This window comes from Dipteris shenzhenensis, chromosome 5, assembly GCF_047967505.1.
Source record: "Dipteris shenzhenensis isolate YYH24624 ecotype China chromosome 5, Dip_SZ_1.0, whole genome shotgun sequence".
Classification (NCBI taxonomy): domain Eukaryota; kingdom Viridiplantae; phylum Streptophyta; class Polypodiopsida; order Gleicheniales; family Dipteridaceae; genus Dipteris; species Dipteris shenzhenensis.
In genome coordinates, this window is record NC_141600.1 from 61006961 (window position 1) to 61028319 (window position 21359).

General features: G+C 44.2%; 1 protein-coding gene across 3 annotated transcripts in view; it reads right to left on the reverse strand.

Moving 5' to 3' along the window:
* Window positions 1–21142, reverse strand: part of LOC147902272 (uncharacterized) — a 269182-nt gene extending 248040 nt beyond the window's left edge. For 2 of the 3 annotated variants that reach the window (XM_087374747.1, XM_087374745.1), the window contains exons 1-3: window positions 20932–21142; window positions 20468–20694; window positions 4664–4782 (exon numbers count right to left, since the gene is read on the reverse strand). In XM_087374747.1, the coding sequence (XP_087230873.1) occupies window positions 4664–4782; window positions 20468–20694; window positions 20932–20982 (397 nt within the window). In that variant the 5' untranslated portion in view covers window positions 20983–21142. Of the gene's footprint in view, window positions 1–4663; window positions 4783–20467; window positions 20695–20809; window positions 20862–20931 lie in introns of those variants that run through there. The other variant, XM_087374746.1, reaches the window with a different exon arrangement.
* Between the last annotated feature and the right edge of the window lie 217 nt (window positions 21143–21359).

A 21359-nucleotide genomic window follows, 5' to 3' on the forward strand; every position in this document is an offset into this window, starting at 1 on the left:
TGATGAGACCTTTGCACCAACGGCCTTGATGGAAACAATTCAGACATTGATAGCACTAGCTGCCCACTATAAATGGCCTATCTACCAAATGGATGTAAAGCCTGATTTTTCCAATGGAGATGTGGAAGAAAAATTCTAAGTGGAGCAGCCACAAGGATTTCAGACCAAGAGGATCATGGTGTGTTGACTCAAGAAGGCACTCTACATGCTGAAACAGGCTCCCCGAGCATGGTACTAACACAGTGATGACTAGTTTTCACAGATTGGTCTTTCTCAAAGTTTGTCGGATGCAAACTTGTACCTTCATTCAGAGCGGGACAAGACCACTGATCTAGATTATTCACCCTCCAAAGCTCCCTATTCTAAGTTACACAAGCCTAGACCCATTGCAAGACCTTCTTCACCACCCCCTATCCTTCCCCCATGAGTTTAACATGGTGAGATTCAATGTACATGGATTTGATGATTGCGTCAAATAGTAGAAACATTGCCTAATTCTTCTTCTTGGTGCTTCCCTTCTTTCCCTATGATTTCTAAGAATTCTTGATTTCTAAGAATTCTTTGGTGTCCCCTATGCCTTTTTCTGTAGCTCTTTCCCTGTAGCATTTTGTGTGCCTGCAGATACAGTACCATCTTGAAACCTTTTTCCTAGAATTCCAACATGTCTCCCTTTCATAAGAACCACGGGAGAAGCAACAAAAGGAGAGCAAAGCAAGGCAAAGGTATTCAAAGAAACATAAAAAGCAAGAAGAACGAAAGCAAGTAAAAGGAGAGACACGAAAGCAAGAGGTATTCTTCTTGTTGCAATATTTGAGCATCATGTCTCCAAGAGATCTGGTTTTTTCATTCATGCATGCCAAAAACTTGAGGGGTAGAAGAGGGAATAAGAGAAGAGAGGGGAAGAGAGGGTTCCTACGCCCATCACTGCAACTAGCGCTCAAGGTGCTATTTAGATGATCTTATCCTAATAAGGGATCTCACTAGCAAGATAAGGAGGGTAAAGACTCTCTTGCATGAAGAGTTTGAGATGACTGACCTTAGTTGTTGCATTACTTTTTGGGGATTGAGATATGGCAAGAAGAAGAAATGACTTTCATCTCTCAAAAAAAGTATTGCCAGGAGATTCTAAAGCGGTTCGAAATGGAAGAGTGCAATGAGGCAATGATGCCCATGGACGTCCAGAACAAACTCAACAAAGAAGATGCTTCTGAGTTGGTGGATTCAAGTATCAAAAACTTGTAGGGAGCTTACTTTACCTTACAAACACTCATCCCAACATTGCATTCTCAATGGACTACTCTGCCACTTCTCATCAAAACCTCGAGAGAATCATTGGCAAGCTTGCTTTCGGGTTTTACGGTACTTAAAGGGTACCGCGAAGGGGGACTGATTTCTTCGGGTATTTGGGCCAGAGTAGCCAACCTATGACTTTTTTACCCACAATGGGTGTGTTGTGTGAAGTCAATGTGACTAGCATGGCGGTGTCTATAGCAACAATATCTATGACTGCATGAGTCACTTCGTGGCGTTCATTTTCTGTTGTGACATCTTTGTTATCTACATTTGCATGGACGTTTGAGGTCTACGACGTGATGTACGATGGGACTGAAGTGCGACAGGATCAACCCACATGACCCGCAATGGGATTATCAATAGACCTGTGCGACTTCGTGTCATTCCTAGTTCCGACATTCAGCTTGGCCACCAATGAGACTCAATTCAACCATTGAATCTACTGCATTTAGTTGTTGATCGGCAACCTCCTAATTTTTGACCAGCCAGCAGTTGACCTTAAACCAATGACCTGTTGAAGTTTGACAAGCCGACCTGCTCAAAATTTCTTATGCGGATTCCATTGCATCTTCAATTTGGCTTCACAGTGGAGAATATGGATACGACACATCACGTCCCTCACTTCCTGGTGACGGTCCGCTTCCCGGGGCTCCCAAGGGAGTACAGGTCCATTCTTCCTTCTATAGGGGGGGCCTTCAGCACTATGTTGGAGTCCCCTCCGGTTATGGCAGCTTCAATGGTAGCTGATGATGGGGTTCCTAGGCTCAGGATAGTTGTGGAGAGCCCAGAGTCCGTTCTAGAGGTGATTCTTCTGGAGACCAAGAATGGAGGATCACTTCGGCAGAAGGTGGAGACGCTGGACATGTGGGGCCCCTAGCCCGAGACTGCCCGAGAGGTTTATGACTGAGTAGACAAGGATTACTGCCCTTTAGATTCCTGAAGGCCGATACAGTTGCCCGCTGCAATTTTGTGATGGAGGCCATCACGTTCCCCTGATAGCCACTTGAGAGCACAAGACTTCAAGTTCTAGAGTGACCGCTGAAAGGTGAGTGTTTAGGCTTGGCTTGCAGGTATCAGTTATGTCATTACTGCGAGAGGTATGTATATAGACTGCTACCCTAGTTGTTAGCCCCTGTTCCAGAGATTCCCTAGGCAGTGAGCTGGGTACGCTGGAAACAGGCTAGTTTTTCTGATAGCTGGTTTTTTCTCCTCTCCCCCATGATCAAAGCCTTTTGGATTGCTGATTTGTGTGGTTGGTTTTTCAAGCATAAATAGAAAGTTCTTTTCTCTATATAAAAAATGACACTAGAGTGTCACATATTGGCAATTGTTTTTTGCTTGGCACTTCATGTATCTCATGGTTCAGCAAAAAACAGCCTACAGTTGCTACTTCTAGCTGTGAAGCTGAGTACAGGGCAGCCTTTACAGCTATTGTGGAATGTTTCTAATTCCATGAACTACTTGCAGATCATGACGTTAGTCCGCATCTCCTACCACTATCAACAGTGACAGTAGGAGTGCTTTGGCAATTGCACGGAATCCACTGTTTCATGCTCAGACTAAGCACATGGAGGTTCATTATCATTATGTTAGAGAAAGATTGTCAACAAGAGAATTTCATTTGTCTTATGTTCCGACACAAGACAATTTGGTAGATATCTTCACTAAAGCATTACCATAACCCAAGTCTGTGGGTTGTTGACAAGCTTTTCACTTGCTTCCCTTTGTCACTTGATATTGCCACCCATGTACTTCCATAGGTTTATATCCTTTATGGATGAATATGTGCAACCATGGTACATATACCAGATACGTCTAAGACATTCCCAGTGCATTTCAGCCATACCACTGAGGGGGGTATTGTATGATCATCACACACTGGTATGGTCTTGTAGGCTAGTTAGTACATAAATATGACAGTTAATACTATTAGTGTACATATGACTACTAGACTAACACAGGTAGTTCTGTCAGGTTCTATTAACCCCCTTTGTACTTGGTGTTATGTTTGCTTTGTCGTCTTGCAATAAGGAGATTGACGTTTTGCTTCCGCTTCACTAACTTGTTCAACTCGACCTTCCACAGCTTGCTATTGCTTTCTACTAGGGTCAAGGGCCATTTATTGGCTTAGAAGGAACCAACGGTCGCTATTTCATTTCTGGAGGCAGACTACGGAGCAGCTTGTATGGCATGATGTGAGTCCTTATGGTTCCGGGGATCTTCGAAGACATGGAGGTTCTACAGGATGAAACGGTGGAGATCTACTGCAAAAACCAAAGTTGCATTGCGATCGCGAGAAGAACCTAGTGTTCCACGCTTAGACAAAGCACATTCAGGTTCACCACCACTTCATCAGGGAGCTGATCATGGATGAGTTGATCTACCTGACTGCCCTGCAAAAGAAAATGCTGCTGCTTTATTCACCCCAGTGCTCTTTCTTGTAAGCAGGTGGAGCATCTCATTTGACATATGGGTATTGGCCCACATTGAGTCAGTAAGAGGGGGTGTCACCTGTGAGCCCCCATATGAGGACACAAGGGCAGTGGCTCTGCAGGTTTCACCTCGAGATAGTTCGCAGCAGATTAGCATTGCAGTTTGCAAAATCCGTCAGAAGGAGATCTGGACCTTGTTAGTGTCACCTTTATAGGCACCTGAAGGGCTGCCTACCTGGCAGTTTTGGGACTGCTATCAGGTCGGCAGACCTGGCCATCAATCGACCTGCTGGTCGGGTCAAAAAACAGACCAGGTCGGCCTGGTCTGGTCGGCAAGAACTGGGACAGACCCAGTTGGGTGAACTGGTCGGCCTGTTCAGGATTGCCCTATATAAGCAAGGCTCCTGCCTCACTTTCTGCCTATATAACTGAGGCCCCATTGAATCCCTTCCTTGAAAGCACGCAGGAGCAGATATTGGGAGCCTTCCTTCTCATACAAAAATCAGTTTAGTTCAGTCCTTCCAGACTATATTTTGCCCAGCACTCGGCTGGATGTTTGTGGCGTCATCCTGAAGCAGTTCTGCCACGCTTGTGGTGACTATAAACTGAGTGTTCTTTAAAGTACCTATGCTGCTTTTATCTCCCTGTTTCATTTACAGTTTGTGGGTTCAGATTTACTGTTGAGTGTGCATTGGAAAGAGTTGTCTTTGTTATCCGCTGTGCACAGGTGCATACTTCAGCACTTGAAATTCTGACAGTGAGCTTCATATCCCAAGGGCCAGTGCAATACTAAAGCATAAATTCTGTATCAGACCTTGCACCTCGGGTTTTACAACTTGCCTTCTGCAAAAATCTGAATTAGCATCTATCAAAATCATCTTGCTGGAATTCTTCTGTACTACAGTTAGCCTTATGGGGAATAAGAACAGAAAAAGCACCAGTCATGCATGAGTGACGTGAGTGGTGCAGCCAATCATTGCTGCAATTACACTGCTCATGCCATGCCATGGCATCACAATTGATCCTTGGTTTGTCCATATAAGCCATGTCACCTAGCCTGCTCCAGCAACAAATCAAGCATAGGTAAGAAACTGATTAATTCAATCATAGTAACTAATGAAAAATCTTTCAATGACATTGAGTGCTATACCAATGCACAATACAAGCCATCAATATACGTTGCAAATGGAAAATTAAGTGATGGAGAAGAATCAAGTGATGAGGATGATGCATTCAACATTGAATTATCCATCCAAAGAAAACACTCAACTTTCATGAAACATATCATCATGGGTTACTGTTGAGAAGATGAGTATGTGTTTGACTTATTTTTTGGGGGGATGGTTGCAATAGAGTCTCTTTCTTGTTGCAAGAGGCGTGTTGTTTCAGTTGTTGAGACTTTAGAGTAGCTAGCAGAGGTGAAAAGCATATGCCACACATATGTTTGTAGTGATCCTGAAATTGGACAATGGGATGGCTTGCAAGTACCACTGTTGGCAATAGGATTGGTATGATATAACCGAGAAAGGTGGAGAGGATAAAGAAATTGAAGCTGTAGAAAGACAAACACAGATTTAGTCCTTTAACAAAGAGCAGTGAGAGCATTTGCAAAGACATGCTTCAAAGTTTTGGGAAACAGAAGAGCTAGTAGGTCCTTGAAATTATCCTTCTATACAGTGTTCATTTCAATATGCTTACATACTCCATATGATGTATTAGCTTTGTTCCAAATATTAATTGAGCATTTCTTCTATTTCATTGCTATAATTTTGGATTTCATATGTTTTTTTCCTATGTTTGATTTTCTACAAAAGATGTGTTTACATGTTATCATGGAAAATGTTGTAATTGTATGGAGTGTGATGTGCATCCAAATTTTTTGGTGACTTCAAAAATGTTAAAAAGTGTGTCACGTGTTGACCAATGATGAACGAGTTAGTGCACACTAAGTATATATCCATATTCACTTCATGTGAATGTTGAAATATGTTTTGGCTGCTTGGCCAAAGTGGCAGCGCTCTTCCACTCCCACCTCTAGGCACAGATCACAATCACTGGGAGGTATATGTGGATCCGACTCAAGAGACCTCAGATCACAGATGAAAACGCTACTGTCCAGAACTGGTGAGGTCTCAGAGCTAGAGTTCAATGCCCAAAGGCCCACGGACACCTGTCTATGCCCAGACAGCCTCAGGAAGTGGGCAGATTTCATCATTCCTGGCATTGTACAGGGACACTCAAAGGTACATGCAGCAAGGAGAGGCCCTACTCATTGGGAACTTCAATGCTAAGACCAGGGACAAGGACGCCTTAGCACTCCCGGATCTCCAGCTAGGATACTTCAAACGCACGTTAAAAGACACACATTGGGCCAGTATGGGAGATAATTACTGGATATGTGCAGCACTCATGAGATGCTCATATACGATGGGCTACAGAAATGGCCAGGATCTGAGAGATACAGATGCTGCCCACGCGGAGGCAACCATAGGGTCGTGGATTACGTCATAGAATCTCCTGCCTTCACGGCACAGATCTCCAACCTTATGGTGCACCTACTCATGTCAGGTCCCACCTATCCTTTGACCCATAAATGACACAAAAAGGCGCACCTCTTCCACATATCACCAGTATGATTTTGATCACTCCTTAGACCACATCTATAGTAGTTACTTGATCACTCCTTAGACCACATCTATAGTAGTTACCTCACTTCTCTCCTAGAGCACATAGATGACAAGCCTGATATCGACGCCAAAGCCCTCCTCACCAATTTCTTCACATAGCAGCCCAACAGTCCTTGCCCTACATAGTCAAAAACACAGGAAAGGCACTCGAAGGGTCTGTACCCCAAAATGATTTGTATGACAATGAGTGCAAAGCTATTAGGCAACACTAGCACTCTGAGACTGAACAAGAACACCAAGACAATGAAAGCGTACTGGCAGTTCGTACGACGTAAGAAGCGACAATTCCTTATCGTCAGGAACAAGAACTCTTGGGTATATTCTATAGTATTAACTCCAGGTGAAGCTCTTGGAAAGGTGATCACCTTGTCGGGACCCTCATTCACGAAGTAGATCCCATGGATGCAAGCAACTACCGGACTATCATGGTGGGCCACTTGATGGCAAATGTGTATGGAGGCTCTTGAGATACACATCACTAAGTGCACTAAGAAAGCGGCCATGCAGGCCACTAGGCATGTAGGCCTCAAACGACAGATCCACATTAGATCACATATTCACCTTAGGGCCATCATAGAGAAGGCCAAACACCGGAAATAGAGAGCATATTGTGCTTTGTGGATTTCCGGAGGGCCTTTGATTCAGTAGCACCAGGTCTGCCTCATTGCATGACTCTGAGCTTCAGATATTCCACAGGATGTTATATGGGTAGTCGTGGCTTTATATGAGAGTTACAAGCAAAGGATGCACAATACAGGGACGCCCCCTATCCCCCACCTATTTGCCTATCCGAGGAGGTAAGCAGCTCCACTGGGTTGAAACAAAGACGCCACCTATCCCCCACTATTTCGCCTATACATTGATAAAGCTGGTCTCTGGACACATTATGAGGCCAATGCTCGACTTTGGTACCAACTGCTATACCTATATTGCTATGCCGATGATGTCGTAACACAACAAAGGGACTACGGATGCATTTGACAACACACCAAACCTTCTGCAAAAGTCGAGACATGAAGGTCAACTTGGGTAAAACCAAGGTCTTCAACACCAATGACACTCAACTTCAGTGCAAGATATTCACACTTGTAGGAGAGTTGCTTGAGATAGTCAAATCCTATGTATATTTGGAATGCATCTTCACAGGTCCCAAGTTCACCATTAAACCGGCAGCGAGACACACTTGACTAGAGGGTACGCTTCACTTGCAAGGCTAGAAAGAAAGCGATTCTAGGTAAACTTCCAATACGTGCAAACAAAGTCATATTGATGTGGCGGTAGATGATCAATGTCCACACCCCGCGAGCGGAACCGTCTGGACATTCGTGCATAACACTCATCTCCCTCTGCTGCAAGCTGCACAGATTATGAGAGGGCCATCCATGTTTAGTCTCATAGACCCTTTTTGGTTTTCCAAAGACTTTAATAGACTCTTTCTCTCTTTCTCTCTCATCTTGGGCAGTTTTCGTAGGGCCTGTCTTCACGATAACACACGTAGCTTGGGAATGGTTCACACAAGGGCAAGGAGCTCTAGCTGGACTAGAGAGAGACGGTGCTTCCAAGCATACTAGCAGGACCCCCCGACGAAGGGATGGCTCTTTGATACACTAGTGAGACCGACAGCCATGTAAGCAACACCCTTCTGGGGATGTGATCTACCGATAGCAGAGTGGTGGAGATTCGAGAGGCTACAGGTTATCATGAGGTCTACAATGATCATGAGTAAATCATACAGGCTGTGTTCACTATAACACCACTGCAGATTGGTGCCATCTTCCAAACAGTGACAGATCTACACAGGGTGGTTGGAGGAGAGCGAACCTCATGTGGGTTTGGACGGTTGTTTGCATGGACAATACGTGGCAGATTTGGCTAACAGGTGCGCAAGAAGCTGGCAACACCCGTGAATTCTACTCACTCTGATGATGGCGCAATTCTCTGAGAGCTGAGCTCAGTGACTCCTTCTCTCCGAGAATCTCTCGGTTGGCAGCAGACTATGCGGATCTACTCCAACAACACAGACTATATTACGGCTCATTGTAGGATATATTGTACGTGAGCGATCAGTAGTCGATGCAGGTATGGTTCTTAGTCTTTCTTTGTAACCATTCAGATCCTCCAACAAGCCTAGTCAGGATAAGGAGGATCATTTTGTTGGCTCAGAGCCTTGAAGCTCATCCTCATGGGGAGCCTCTATAGTCCTAAGGTTAATGGAGGATCATCTGATTGGTTGGGTGGTGCAATCACAAGCAATGGGATTGGCCCATGCAATCAAGCGTGCTCGATTGGTCGTCTCTTGCATGCAATCTTACGTGGGAGGTTCTACACGTGGTCGGGACCTTTGAAGGATCTCGAGGGTTCTTCTACAATTCTTACCTCTTGCCTGTGCACGCGGTCATCTCCACCGACCTGTGATCATTCAGAGAAGATGAGAGTCGGTTGATTAGATAGAGATATAGTAGAGTAGGATCAGATGCAACAGGGCATGGTTGCGAACTCCTACGAGGAGTATATAGTATAGGTTAGTGAAGAAAACAATACGACTGTGTGTCATGATCACAACTGTGTGTTGTGATCAACTATCAAGCCTTTGTGGTTAAATATTTTGTATACTGCAACAAACCCGGTAGAGCTGCAAAGTCTTCTATCTAAAAATTTCTTTTGTATTGCATGTGATCTTTTGTCACACAAAATTATTTTCTATCTCAAATTGTTTCTTTTCTTACCTTCAGTGGTATCAGAGCCTGGTTGATCTCTATTGGTTTGTGGTATTTTGCATGTATGTCTTGTTCCTCGATGCTGTGGTGGTCGAATATCCAGATTGTGAAGAAGCGAAGGACCAAATGACGCAATCAGAGAACATATCTTCATATACTTGCAGAAGCCAGCTTCCGAGTCCTTCTCAATCCTCAGAGATTGTGAAATGGATTCGACCAGAAAGGATAAGCATGGAGCTATCCTCGTAATGTTCAATGGAAAGAATTTTGCATCATGGCAATTAGCCACACATTTGCTGTTCATGCAAAAAGGTTTGTGGCATTTGGTGGCCGGTACTGAGGAGAAGCTAAAAGAACGCTTCACTGATGCTGATAAAATACCGCTTTGGGAGCAGAGAGATGAGAAGGCAGCCGGTTTCATGGGAAGAGCTCTTGGACCTGATTACTTTCATCATCTTGATGTGAGTAAGTCAACTGCATAGAATTGGCATACTCTAGAAACACTTTTCGGTGTTAAAATGAAGCATTCGAAGTCTAATTTGAAGCAAGATTTGTTTGACCTTCAAATGGATGAATCAGAGACTTTGGGGGTATTTCTAAATCGAATGCAAGAGACTTTGGGGGTATTTCTAAATCGAATGCAAGCTCTCCTCAGATAGCTTAGCTTCCTCCTCTTATAAACTTCTTACAAGGCTCAATGTGAGCATAAACATTTGGAAATATATAACCTCCTTCAGAAGAAGAAATGATTGCTACACTTCTCAATGATGAAAGGCGCCAGTCGAATGAATGGATGGAGGATAGAGCACTTGCACGCAAAGTTAAGAAATTGAGTTGAATTGTGGCTACTGCGGAAAGCCTGGACATAAAGAACAATTATGCTTCAAAAAGAGAGACGACATCGAGAAGGACAAAGATGGATGTAAAAGCAAGGACACAACTCATGTTGTTGAGGAGTTTACAGATCTGTGTGTCTTTGACTTGATCACTACAGATGACGACGGGTGGGCTTTCTAGGATCACAAGGTTGTGCTAAATAAAGGAGGCTTAGCATAAGCCCCTTAGAATCTTAGTCAGTATTGTTGTTTTCTCTTCATGGTTGAGATTCGACAGTTTAACGTTTGCCATTTTTTCATCCTACTCTTTGTTTTGGGGAGATTTGATAGTTTTAGGTAATCATGATTTGTCTTTGGAAAACACTTTTGGTTTTTGTTTCTCTCATTTGTCAAGTCCTTTGGCATTAGCTGTAAGAGACTTCGTCTATCCTTGTCTTTCCTCTAAGCCTAAATCTCTGCTCGTCGTTAAAATAATCACGGGGGATGGCTTTCTGTTGTTCCACCCAGCCTTTTCTCAAAGGATAGTTCAACGTCAGATGCATACGCTATTCCATTCATACCTATCCATGAGACCCTCAATTCCCTAGATAGTTCTCCTTGCCAAATGTCATCAATTTAGCCTCTCCACTTGGTGCACCTTTTTACCCCTTTCTTGGGGCACATTAAAAACCACTTGCCCCTTGGCATTATTGCACATTTAGGTGCACCTAGGCCTTAGTACTCAGAACTATCTAGTCAATGCCATTCCGCCCTCACCTAGGACCTTGGCAGTTACTTCTCTTGACCATTTCAATTACGCACATTAACTATTACAAAAGTTGGTCATCTAAGAGAAAATGCCCACCGATCTATCCGAGGTCATGCTATCCCGGCTAGAGCATAACATTCCTTCCCTCTTCAAGCATCAGCGTCCTCGATGATGAAATCTGGGAAAGCTCTCCGTAACTGGTATACGGATTCCCAGGTAGCTTCTGATAGAGGCTGACCATGCCATGCAACCAACACCGTGGGTATCTTCCGATTTCGTATTTGCATTGTTCCTCGGTCCAGGATTCTTGTTGGCTTGCGCCTTGCAATATCCTCTATCTCCTGAAACAAAACCACACCTTCGATTAGTGAGTCACCTGTATGCAAAAATTTCTTCAAGCGCGAAACATGAAAAACCGGGTGCACCTTACACCCCTGCGGCAATTCTAATTTATAGGCTACACTGCCTATTCTCTTTAGAATTAACCACGGCCCACAATATCGAGGTGATAACTTAGCACACTCTCCTGAAGTCAACGACTTCGAGTGCGAAGGAATTCTGAGAAAAACTTTTTCTCCTTCTTCAAATACTCTTATAGACCGATTTTCATCCGCATACACCTTGGCTCTATCCATAGCCTGGCGGATATTAGCTCTCGCAAGTGCTAGCATCTCCCGCATCTAAACTACAAAGTTCGCGGCACTAGGCACTTTCTGCGGTATTCCAACTATAGTTGGATTTGCTGGTCTATAACCATAGTTCAGTTCAAACGGACTGAACCCGGTAGAGGAATGTTTCCTATCATTGTAGGCAAACTCCAACAATGGCAACCACTTGTCCCATGTATGTTGCCTCAATGACACATATGCCCTCAACATATCCTCTAAAGTCTGGTTGACTCTCTCTGTCTGACCATCCGTCTCAGGATGATCCCCACTACTCATTCCCAACTCAGTCCTTAGTGTCTCAAATACCGCTGTCCAAAAATGACCGGTAAATCTAACATCTCTGTTTGACACTATGGATCTAGGCAATCCATGCAGACGAAATATATGTCTAATGAACAAATCCGCCACTTGCGGGGCACTAACAGACTCTCTAGTCGGAATGAAGTGAGCCATCTTGGTTAGACGATCAACCACCACAAGGATAGAATTATATCCTCCTTGTGTTGCAGGTAGCCCTACAATAAAGTCCATGGAAATGCTCTCCCACTTACTTAGTGGTATTTCCAAGGGCTGTAAAAGTCCGGGTGGCTTCACCCGCTCGGCCTTACTTACCTGACACGAGAAACACCGTGTCACATATTCATGAATATGCTTTTTCATCCCTGGCCAAAAGAAATCTCGCTTCACGAGATCATATGACTTCTCGAGCACTCCTGGATGTCCCGCACACGGGCTATCATGGCATTGTCGAATGACTCTCTGCCTGAGATCATTCTGACCAGGTACTACAACCTTGCCATTTCTAACTAGCATACCATCCCTTATGGTATATCTTGCATAAGTTTGGCCTTTTCTGGATGCCAGGTCATCCTTTTCACTTTCCCCGGGTTTTAACACATGAGCCTTCGGCCAAAAGCTCTGGACAAACTCGTCCACCTTTTGAGTTTCTCTTATCTCGGTCATTAGAGCACTCTCTAATACCGTGAAACTCAGGTTGTGCATAATGCGAGACAACGCATCAGCCACCTTATTGTCTTTTCCTCTTCGGTACCGAATCGTTAGATTAAACTCCTGCATGAGCTCTGCCCACCTAGCTTGGCGGCCCCTCAAGTCAGGCTGTTTACAAAAATGTTTCAGAGTATCATGATCTACATCCACATAAAACTCTGAACCATACAAATAATGCCTCCATGTTTTCAAAGCATGGATAACTGCATACAACTCCAATTCATGAGTTGGCCAATTCCTTTGAGAGGGAGAAAGCTTCTTACTTTCAAAGGCTACTGGCCTTCCCTCTTGAAGGAGGACTGCTCCTACCGCAATGCCACTTGCATCAGTTTCTAGGAACAACGGTTTCTGGGGATCAACTATTTTTAACACCGGTCCTGAGACCACAGCTTGTTTTATGGTGTTAAAACTTTCCTGTTGATTCTGTCCCCAAATAAAAGGTACTTTATCTGAGGTCAGATCAGTCAATGGCGATACTATTCCGGAATATCCTTTGATATGCCTTCTATAAAACTGGACAAATCCCAAGAATGATCGCAACGCGGTCAGACTCTGAGGGATTGGCCAAGTTAGTATCGCAGCCACTTTCTTCGGATCCATTTCTACTCCCTGTAGAGTAATTATGAACCCTAAGTACTCAAGCCTTACCATACACAGTATAGTTTTCTTTTTATTCACGTAAAGACTGGCTTTCCTCCAAGTATTGAACACTATTCTTAAGTGTTCACGATGCTCAGTAACACTTTTACTGAATATCAAGATATCGTCAATAAAATATACTACGAACTTTCCGATATACGGACGTAGTAAATCGTTCATAAGCATGACGAAGGTCGCTGGAGCATTAGTAAGTCCGAAGGGCATTACCAAAAACTCATAATGACCAAACCTGCTTCTGAAAGCGGTTTTATGCACATCCTCGGCTCTAATCCGGATTTGATGGTAGCCGCACTTAAGATCTATCTTGCTAAAAATCACAGCTCCGTGTAATGCATCTAGCAAATCATCAATCCGAGCCATCGGATACCTGTGCTTAACAGTGATATTATTCAATGCTCTGTAATTTATACAGAGGCGAAACGTATCATCCTTTTTCCTCTTTAATATCACTGGCGAAGCAAAAGGTGAGAAACTTGGTTGAATCTGCCCCAACTTGAGGTATTCTTCCAATTGTCTACGCACCTCCGCTTCTTCAGCAAAACTCATTCTATAGGGAGGTCTATTCACGGGTTCTGCCCCCGGGATCAGTTCAATCTTATGTTGAACTTTCCGCTCTAGAGGTAACCCATATGGTAGTTCATCCCTAAAACATTCAAAGAACTCCTCTGTTATAAGATTAGCCAGCTTGGCCATCTCACCACTTTGCGTAACATCAGTGCTAGCAGAAGACTCATCCACCGGCTCTACCGATGCTGTGCAAAGGAATAAAAACTCTACTTGAGCCTTTCTGATTTCCATCACGGAAACCAACGGTCCCTGAGGTATATCTTTTTCACCTCGCAAGACATAAAGCACATCATTCATCTTGAATTGATATACGTGCTTTTTCCAATCAATGGCTGGATTCTTCCTAGAATGCCACGCCATACCCAGGGCTATATCTGCATGAGCAAGCTTGGTCATTTCAAAATCAAGCTTCTCAGCATAGTCCTAAATCCGAAGCTCCAACTGGGTAACCCTTTGGTCCCATACTTCAGTTGAACTTCCATCTGCCATCCTGACTGTATACGCATAGTCAGATGGACTTGTCTTTAATTTCAGCCTCTTCACGAGCTTGGAGTTAATCACATTGTGAGTTGACGGCGAGTCAAACAACACAATGACATCATGACTAGCCACTTGCCCTTTCATTTTAATTAACTCCGTATCATTAAAGGCCGTATACCCCGTTGCTGCGGGCTTAGATAGGATGTTATCAGGTGCACTCGTCACTAACTTAGCAACAGATACACATAACAAACAAGGTACTAACCTCTGAGAAGGTCCCGCCAGTTGCATCTGCATGTGTTCCGCATTGGGACTCTCCTGCATTTCTACGTCGCATTCAAATATTATCATATTAGCCGTGCGACGGTCTTTATTCAGTGGACAGTCCTTCCACTGATGTCTCTGAAGGCAGCCGAAGCACAATCCTTCTTTTCTAGCTTTTTCCTTTTGTTCAGGGGTCAACGAGGACTTTGACCAAGCCCGGGCTGCCATTGGAGTTATTTTCCTTTTCACCCCAACGGTGGTACTTGTTTTTACTGGTCCCTCAACCGGCTTCACCTGCTTGGTTTGGCCACTTGGCTGCGAGACACTTGTCTTTGAAACCCATTTCCTCGGAAATCCCCCTTTTTTCGGGTACTCATACTGAGTCCCTGCCTGCACAAATCCACCAAATCTGCCTCTGGCATCCTCATAGTTCAAGGCTACTGCAATAGATTCATCTAGTGTAGTCACATATTTAGCCCGAACTTCCATTTTGATCTTGTCGTTCAGTCCATAGATATAGTCTTTTAACTGAACCGACATAGGGAGAGGGTCTGTTATTTTCATGACACATTCCCTGAATTTGTCAGTGTACTCTGCCATTGACAAGCTCCTTTGACGAAGATTTCTATAAGCATCCCAAGCTCGGGACTCTTCATCAGGTGGAAGAAAGTGTTTCTTGAATTCCGCTTTAAACCCTTCCCAGGTGGTTGGAGCAACTTGATCCTTCTGTTGCTTTATCCACCATCTGTCCGCTGCCTCAATAAACAGGTGTGTGGCCTCGTGGATTTTCTTTAGATCGGATCTGATCTCACAAATGGCGAAGGCTTCTTCCCACTTGTGTAACCAAACCTCGATCACATCAGAGCTGCGCTCGGTCATTCGACCAGCGTACTTCTCCGGTCTATAATTAGCGATATTAGGCACTTTGACCATGTAAGAGACTTCGTCTATCCTCGTCTTTCCTCTAAGCCTAAATCTCTGCTCGTCGTTAAAATAATCACGGGCGATGGCTTTCTGTTGTTCCACCCAGCCTTTTCTCAAAGGATAGTTCAACGTCAGATGCATACGCTATTCCATTCATACCTATCCATGAGACCCTCAATTCCCTAGATAGTTCTCCTTGCCAAATGTCATCAATTTAGCCTCTCCACTTGGTGCACCTTTTTACCCCTTTCTTGGGGCACATTAAAAACCACTTGCCCCTTGGCATTATTGCACATTTGGGTGCACCTAGGCCTTAGTACTCAGAACTATCTAGTCAATGCCATTCCGCCCTCACCTAGGACCTTGGCAGTTACTTCTCTTGACCATTTCAATTACACACATTAACTATTACAAAAGTTGGTCATCTAAGAGAAAATGCCCACCGATCTATCCGAGGTCATGCTATCCCGGCTAGAGCATAACATTAGCTATAGAATCTCATTTGTCACCCCTGTTCGGTTTGAGGGGGGTGTTGGAGGACAGCAAACCTCACGTGCGTTTGGACGACTGTTTGCATGGACATTACATGGCAGATTTGGCTAAGACGTGTGCATGAAGCTGGCAACACACGTGAATTCTGCTCTCTGATGATGGCGCGATTCTCTAAGAGCAGAGCTCATCATTGAGCTCAACTCCTCTCCTAGAATCTTTCGGTTGGCAGTAGACTATGCGGATCTACTCTAGTGACACATACTATATTATGGCTCGTTGCCAGATATATTGTACATGAGCTCTGATAGTTGATGCAACTATGGTTCTTAGTCTTGCTATGTAATCATTCAGATCCTCCAACAAGCCTGGTCAAGATGAGGAGGATCATTTGATGCTTTTCATGGTTTGAGCAGGTAGTACTTAGGTGTTTTGTGAAGAGACATGGTAGCTAGCTAGGAACGGAATGGAAATATGGAAAGCATAATGGAAGGCAAAATGGAAAGGAAGGAAAGTACAAGTGCAAGGCAGTAACCAAAATACTCACAATGTATTGATAGCTTGATGTTGACTGATAGACAAGTACAACAATATATAGTGTGTCACTAGACTCTAGAAAGTCACAATGTCTATGGGATATCTCCCAATATGACACGTGGCATGTATAGGACTCACTAGACTATAAAACCACTAGTACACTCATTTTTGACTCACTTTGGCTTCATATTCCAACACCCCCCCATGAAGGCAAGGCGAGAGACTACTAGAATGGAACCAAGAACAGAACATGACAATGACGGTCATCAAACTGTGCACCCTATGTAACTCAAAGGCTAAAGTCTGAGAGTGTTTAGAGGTTGATCCAAGCACTCTCATGGCTTAAGACTCAACATGCTCAGAGGCTCGTGTTATAGCATGGCTACATGACCAGCTCATAGGTCTAGGAATACACCAACATCCTGGAACTCGGCCAGGCCTGACAACAAGACCTATCAAAGCCAATACATATGGCTCCCACAATACCTCCCCCTCTAAACCTATCAAAGCCAATACATGGCTCCCACAGTACATCCCCCCTTGGCTTCATAACAGAACATGTTAGGAAGCCACACACCAAAATAGGAAAACCAATACATCTTTTTAGAAGGACTATCCAAGGCAAAGGACTTTTAGACTCCATGCAAACCAAACACTCAATACATATCATTTTAAAGTGACTACCCTAGGCAGAGGACCCCAAAATACATCAAGCGTGTAGTAATAAATAAAAATATCTCTTTGTGAAAGAGATGTCCTCCAAGTAGCTAATGCACATGTGTGCACATCCCTACGAGTCGATGAAGCGCTAAAATATGTCGGTGAAGTCCATGGGTAGCTACATGGAGAAATTACACGATTACTCTCAAAATGCAAGAAGGAGAGTCACCAATGTCGAAGTCGAAGTCTCACCTACCATGACCAATCGGGAAGTCAATCAATGCGAAGTACCTCAGGCACCGATCGAATAAGCAATGTTGAAGAAGTCACTTGTTGATGTAGAGTGGTCTACATCAAGCTTGATGTAATGCACTAATCAGAGAGATCACTGTAGTGGAGTGTGTTGGAGTAGTATTGGAGAACTCACATTTAGCTCGGGAAGTCTTCACCAAAGTTTGGAGTGGTCAAGTGAAGGAGTCACCGTAATGTAATGTCAAGAGCTCACATCAAGTGACGGGCAGATAAGAAGTAGAAGGACAGCAGCTTCAAGAGAATGATGGGCAGAATACGGGCACCAACTTGCGGGCAGCAGCTCCAAGAGAATGTCGGGCAAAAGGAGCAAATGGCGGGCAAAATTCGCGCACAGAAACAAATTTCATCACTTCTTGCAAGGGCTGTAACTTTTCACAGAAAACTCGGATTGAAATTATGTAAAAACAAAATTTGTAGTACTCAGGTCCTCTACAACTTTCCTGAAGACACAAAGCCGTGATTCTGCTTCTAGATCCGGATAGAAGCATTACATCGTCCGCAGGTCACACAGAGAGCAACAGAAACACGGATAGAAGCGTTACATCGTCCGCAGGTCACACAGAGAGCAACAGAAACAACCACTCCAAGACGTTTTTGTAGCTGAAGGAAGGAGAAGAGCTCACCAAGGAAAGGGAAGAGAGGTGGCAAAAGCTCAAGTTCGAGAAGACAACGTTGGAGGAGAATCCCAATGTTGATGAAGCCTTCAATGGAGAGGAGTAGGGAAGGGGAGCTCCTCCAAGAGAAGAGAGGATAGCTTCTTTTTCCGGCCACCCTCTACCTCATGGAGAAGCAAGGAGGAAGGGAAGGGCTAGGAAGGAAGGCTCTGATACCAAATGAAGAGACATGGTAGCTAGCTAGGAACGGAATGGAAATATGGAAAGCATAATAAAAGACAAAATAGAAAGGAAGGAAAGTACAAGTGCAAGGCAATAACCAAAATACTCACAATGTATTGATAGCTTGATGTTGACTGATATTTTAGACAATAGACAAGTACAACAATATATAGTGTGCCACTAGACTCTAGAAAGTCACAATGTCTATGGGATATCTTTCAATATGACACATGGCATGTCTAGGACTCACTAGACCATAAAACCCCTAGTACACTCATTTTTTACTCACTTTGGCTTCATATTCCAACATTTTGAGCATGCAATAATAAAACTTGTATCGAGCTATTGCTCTCTAAGTATTCACGTGTAGGTGTGTTTAAGTTCAAAATTTTCTTCAAGGGTATGGGCCTTACCTAGCTAGATACTGCCGAGGTTGGCATTAGAGTCATATAGACGATTAGCTGAGAGTGATTGAGAGACAAGCACGTAGTTTAGACATCCTAGCACCCTCGTACAATTGTGTTGATTGCAACTCTCGCATTTTAACCTCAAACTCTGACATCACGTGTACATGGGATGTAGTGCCCCTAAAAATGGAATCCATCATGTCGACCATACCCTCGTCATCATCTGGGAGACTATAGTCTTGCTGAAAGTGAGAAAATATATGCGTACCCTCGTCACCCTCCTCATCCTGTTTTAAGATTTCGTGTAAATATAAGATCTTGTATTTCCTGGTATACAATAAGACTGTGAACTTAAATAGCTTTGACTTACCGATGGTCCATCAACACGTGCAACACCAACGGTGGGTACTGGTTCGGGCTCCTCCCCATACATCCGCAAGTGGTGCATGATAATATGACGTTGATGTCGTACTTGGAGTCAGCATAGCCTAGTATGCATGCATCTCCAAATGGTTTCGTACTCAGGGCATTCATAAGTATTGCCTCCCTCCCTTTCAATATAGGCTGGACTCCCCACCCCTCCACATCCCACAAGATGAGATCAACTGTATCATACTATTAGACCTACTCTAGCTATACACATCACAGACTTGGGGGGGGGGGGAGGGACCAGGAGTTCCCTACCAAGATTCAGTTCTACCGTGACCACTTCCTATGGACTGATCACTAGGTCCCAATATCTGGAGGACAGATGGGTTACACATGCGTTGAGGATTACCATAGGACAAATGCAGATCTCGTCTCACTAGCTGAGGATCAAGGCAAGGAAGGCCACAGGCATGCTTAGAGAGTAGCAGGAATGCACGCTATGCACACTGATAGCAGTGGAGATAGAGGAGCACTTCCTATGCATTTGTCTTGCTTACTATGAGATCCAACATTGCTTCTTTCAAGAGTGTTGGCCTCATTCTGATGGAGATGCAGTTACATAGAGAGACCCTGCTACACCAAATCAAACAGCAAGAGGTGGCAGTACCGTAGGACACCGACCAGGTACAGAGACACGTCACTGACTTCTATGCCTTCGAGTCAGCCCGAGACACACAAGGGTAGAGGAGGAGGAGATAGCCGACATGAGGGCGGGATGGATCAGCGGGAAGAGACGATGCAGAGGAGTGGAGCAGGCGCCACAGAGGATGACAAGAGGTCCAGCCCATCGCTGCTCTACTAAGAGGAGATGCAACTCGACAGCTACAGTTACGTGACATCTTTGTGTCTCATTGGAGTGGTACCACGACTCCCGGGTATGTCCTTGGAGCTTTCGCACTACCTACCTAACTGAAGTCTCCTGAGAGTTTCTAAGAGTGAGATTATTAGCTACTCAGCAAGGGCCTTAGCGAGCCCTTTGCTTCAGCCCATGGTGGCTTGTAGAAGCTATTCTACTGATTGTACTTTGTCTCATAGGCTCGCGAGGTCTCCTAAAGACGTTAATACAACTCTCTCTCTCTCTCTCTCTCTCTCTCTCTCTCTCTCAATGCGCCCTCTCTGACATGCATGAGGTAGAGCCAAAAGAGCACACACTAATTAGGTGGCCCGGATAGTACCATAGGCTGGCCTTGAATCCCACGCAAAAGAGACGCCTTTAAAGAGTCTCATTTCAAACTGTCTACCGCCCGGCTTCTTCCCGCCTACAGGACAAATTGACTCCAACATTTCACCCTCGTATCCTTTGAGACAAAAGTGTCAAAAGGTCGTGCCTGATGCGACATGGTGACCTACACACCCCTGCTCAGAAAGACATGCTCAAAACCATTGAGAACTTAAGCATGGGATTGCAGAGTGTATAAGAATATTCTAATAGTTAAAAGAAAGGGAAAAGCACACCCCAAAAAATTGGCTCAAACACTCTGGATGAACAACGAGTCCCAAAATTAAGCCTTACCAAATCCATGCATCGGGGTTGCTCCGGATAACACCGTGCACCCACACCGGTTGAGGACGATAATCAAAGGATGTGCCCGAGCCAAAGGCAACTCTGGTTGTCAATTTCTCTTTATCATTGACGACATTGCTCTTCCTCTCTAAAACGGCTATGCTTCCAATGGATATAGTAATGGACAGTATTGCCATTACTCCAACGATCCACAAACAAGTCTGTCTCCACGTCGACTGCGACACAACCAAAGGAAAATTAAACTCCCATACACTCATTCGATAAGCTCAAGCCAACTCAATGGCTCAACATGGTATCTTTTGAAATTTTCTGAGGACGTAAGATCCTTACGAATCGAGCAGATCAAATTGCTATTTTTCAAACCAGCGAAATTATCCTCGCCACATAAGCATAGTGGAAAATATTGCTCCTCGTCAATTGGGGAATTTTTGCGTTTACAGAAAAAGGATCACCTTCCATTTTGATCTTTTTCTGCGAGCCATCCATAGATCGTGACGAGGCATCCAAGTGCCTCCTGGACAATTACCAGCGTAAAACCTTCCAGCCGAGAGACCGAGAAAACAGACCTTTCTCTTCCAGAATCCAGATCACCTGAAGTCCCTGAAGCTCAATCAGCAGCCTGACTATTCCATGCTGGAACAAAAACTTTTCCACGCTGGCATATTCTCCATGTTCCACGCTGGCAGAACCTCAATTTCGCGTTTTTAACACCAGTGCTCTTATTGGCCCATTTGGTTTTTAACTTCGAATATTTTGCGACATGTTAGGCTTTGTTTTCTATTTTTTGTTAGCACTGGGTAGGCTATAGCATCAATTCAAATGTCCCTCTGAATCCGGTTGGAATGCCATGTATCTGCTGAATGTGCACTTTACTGAAACT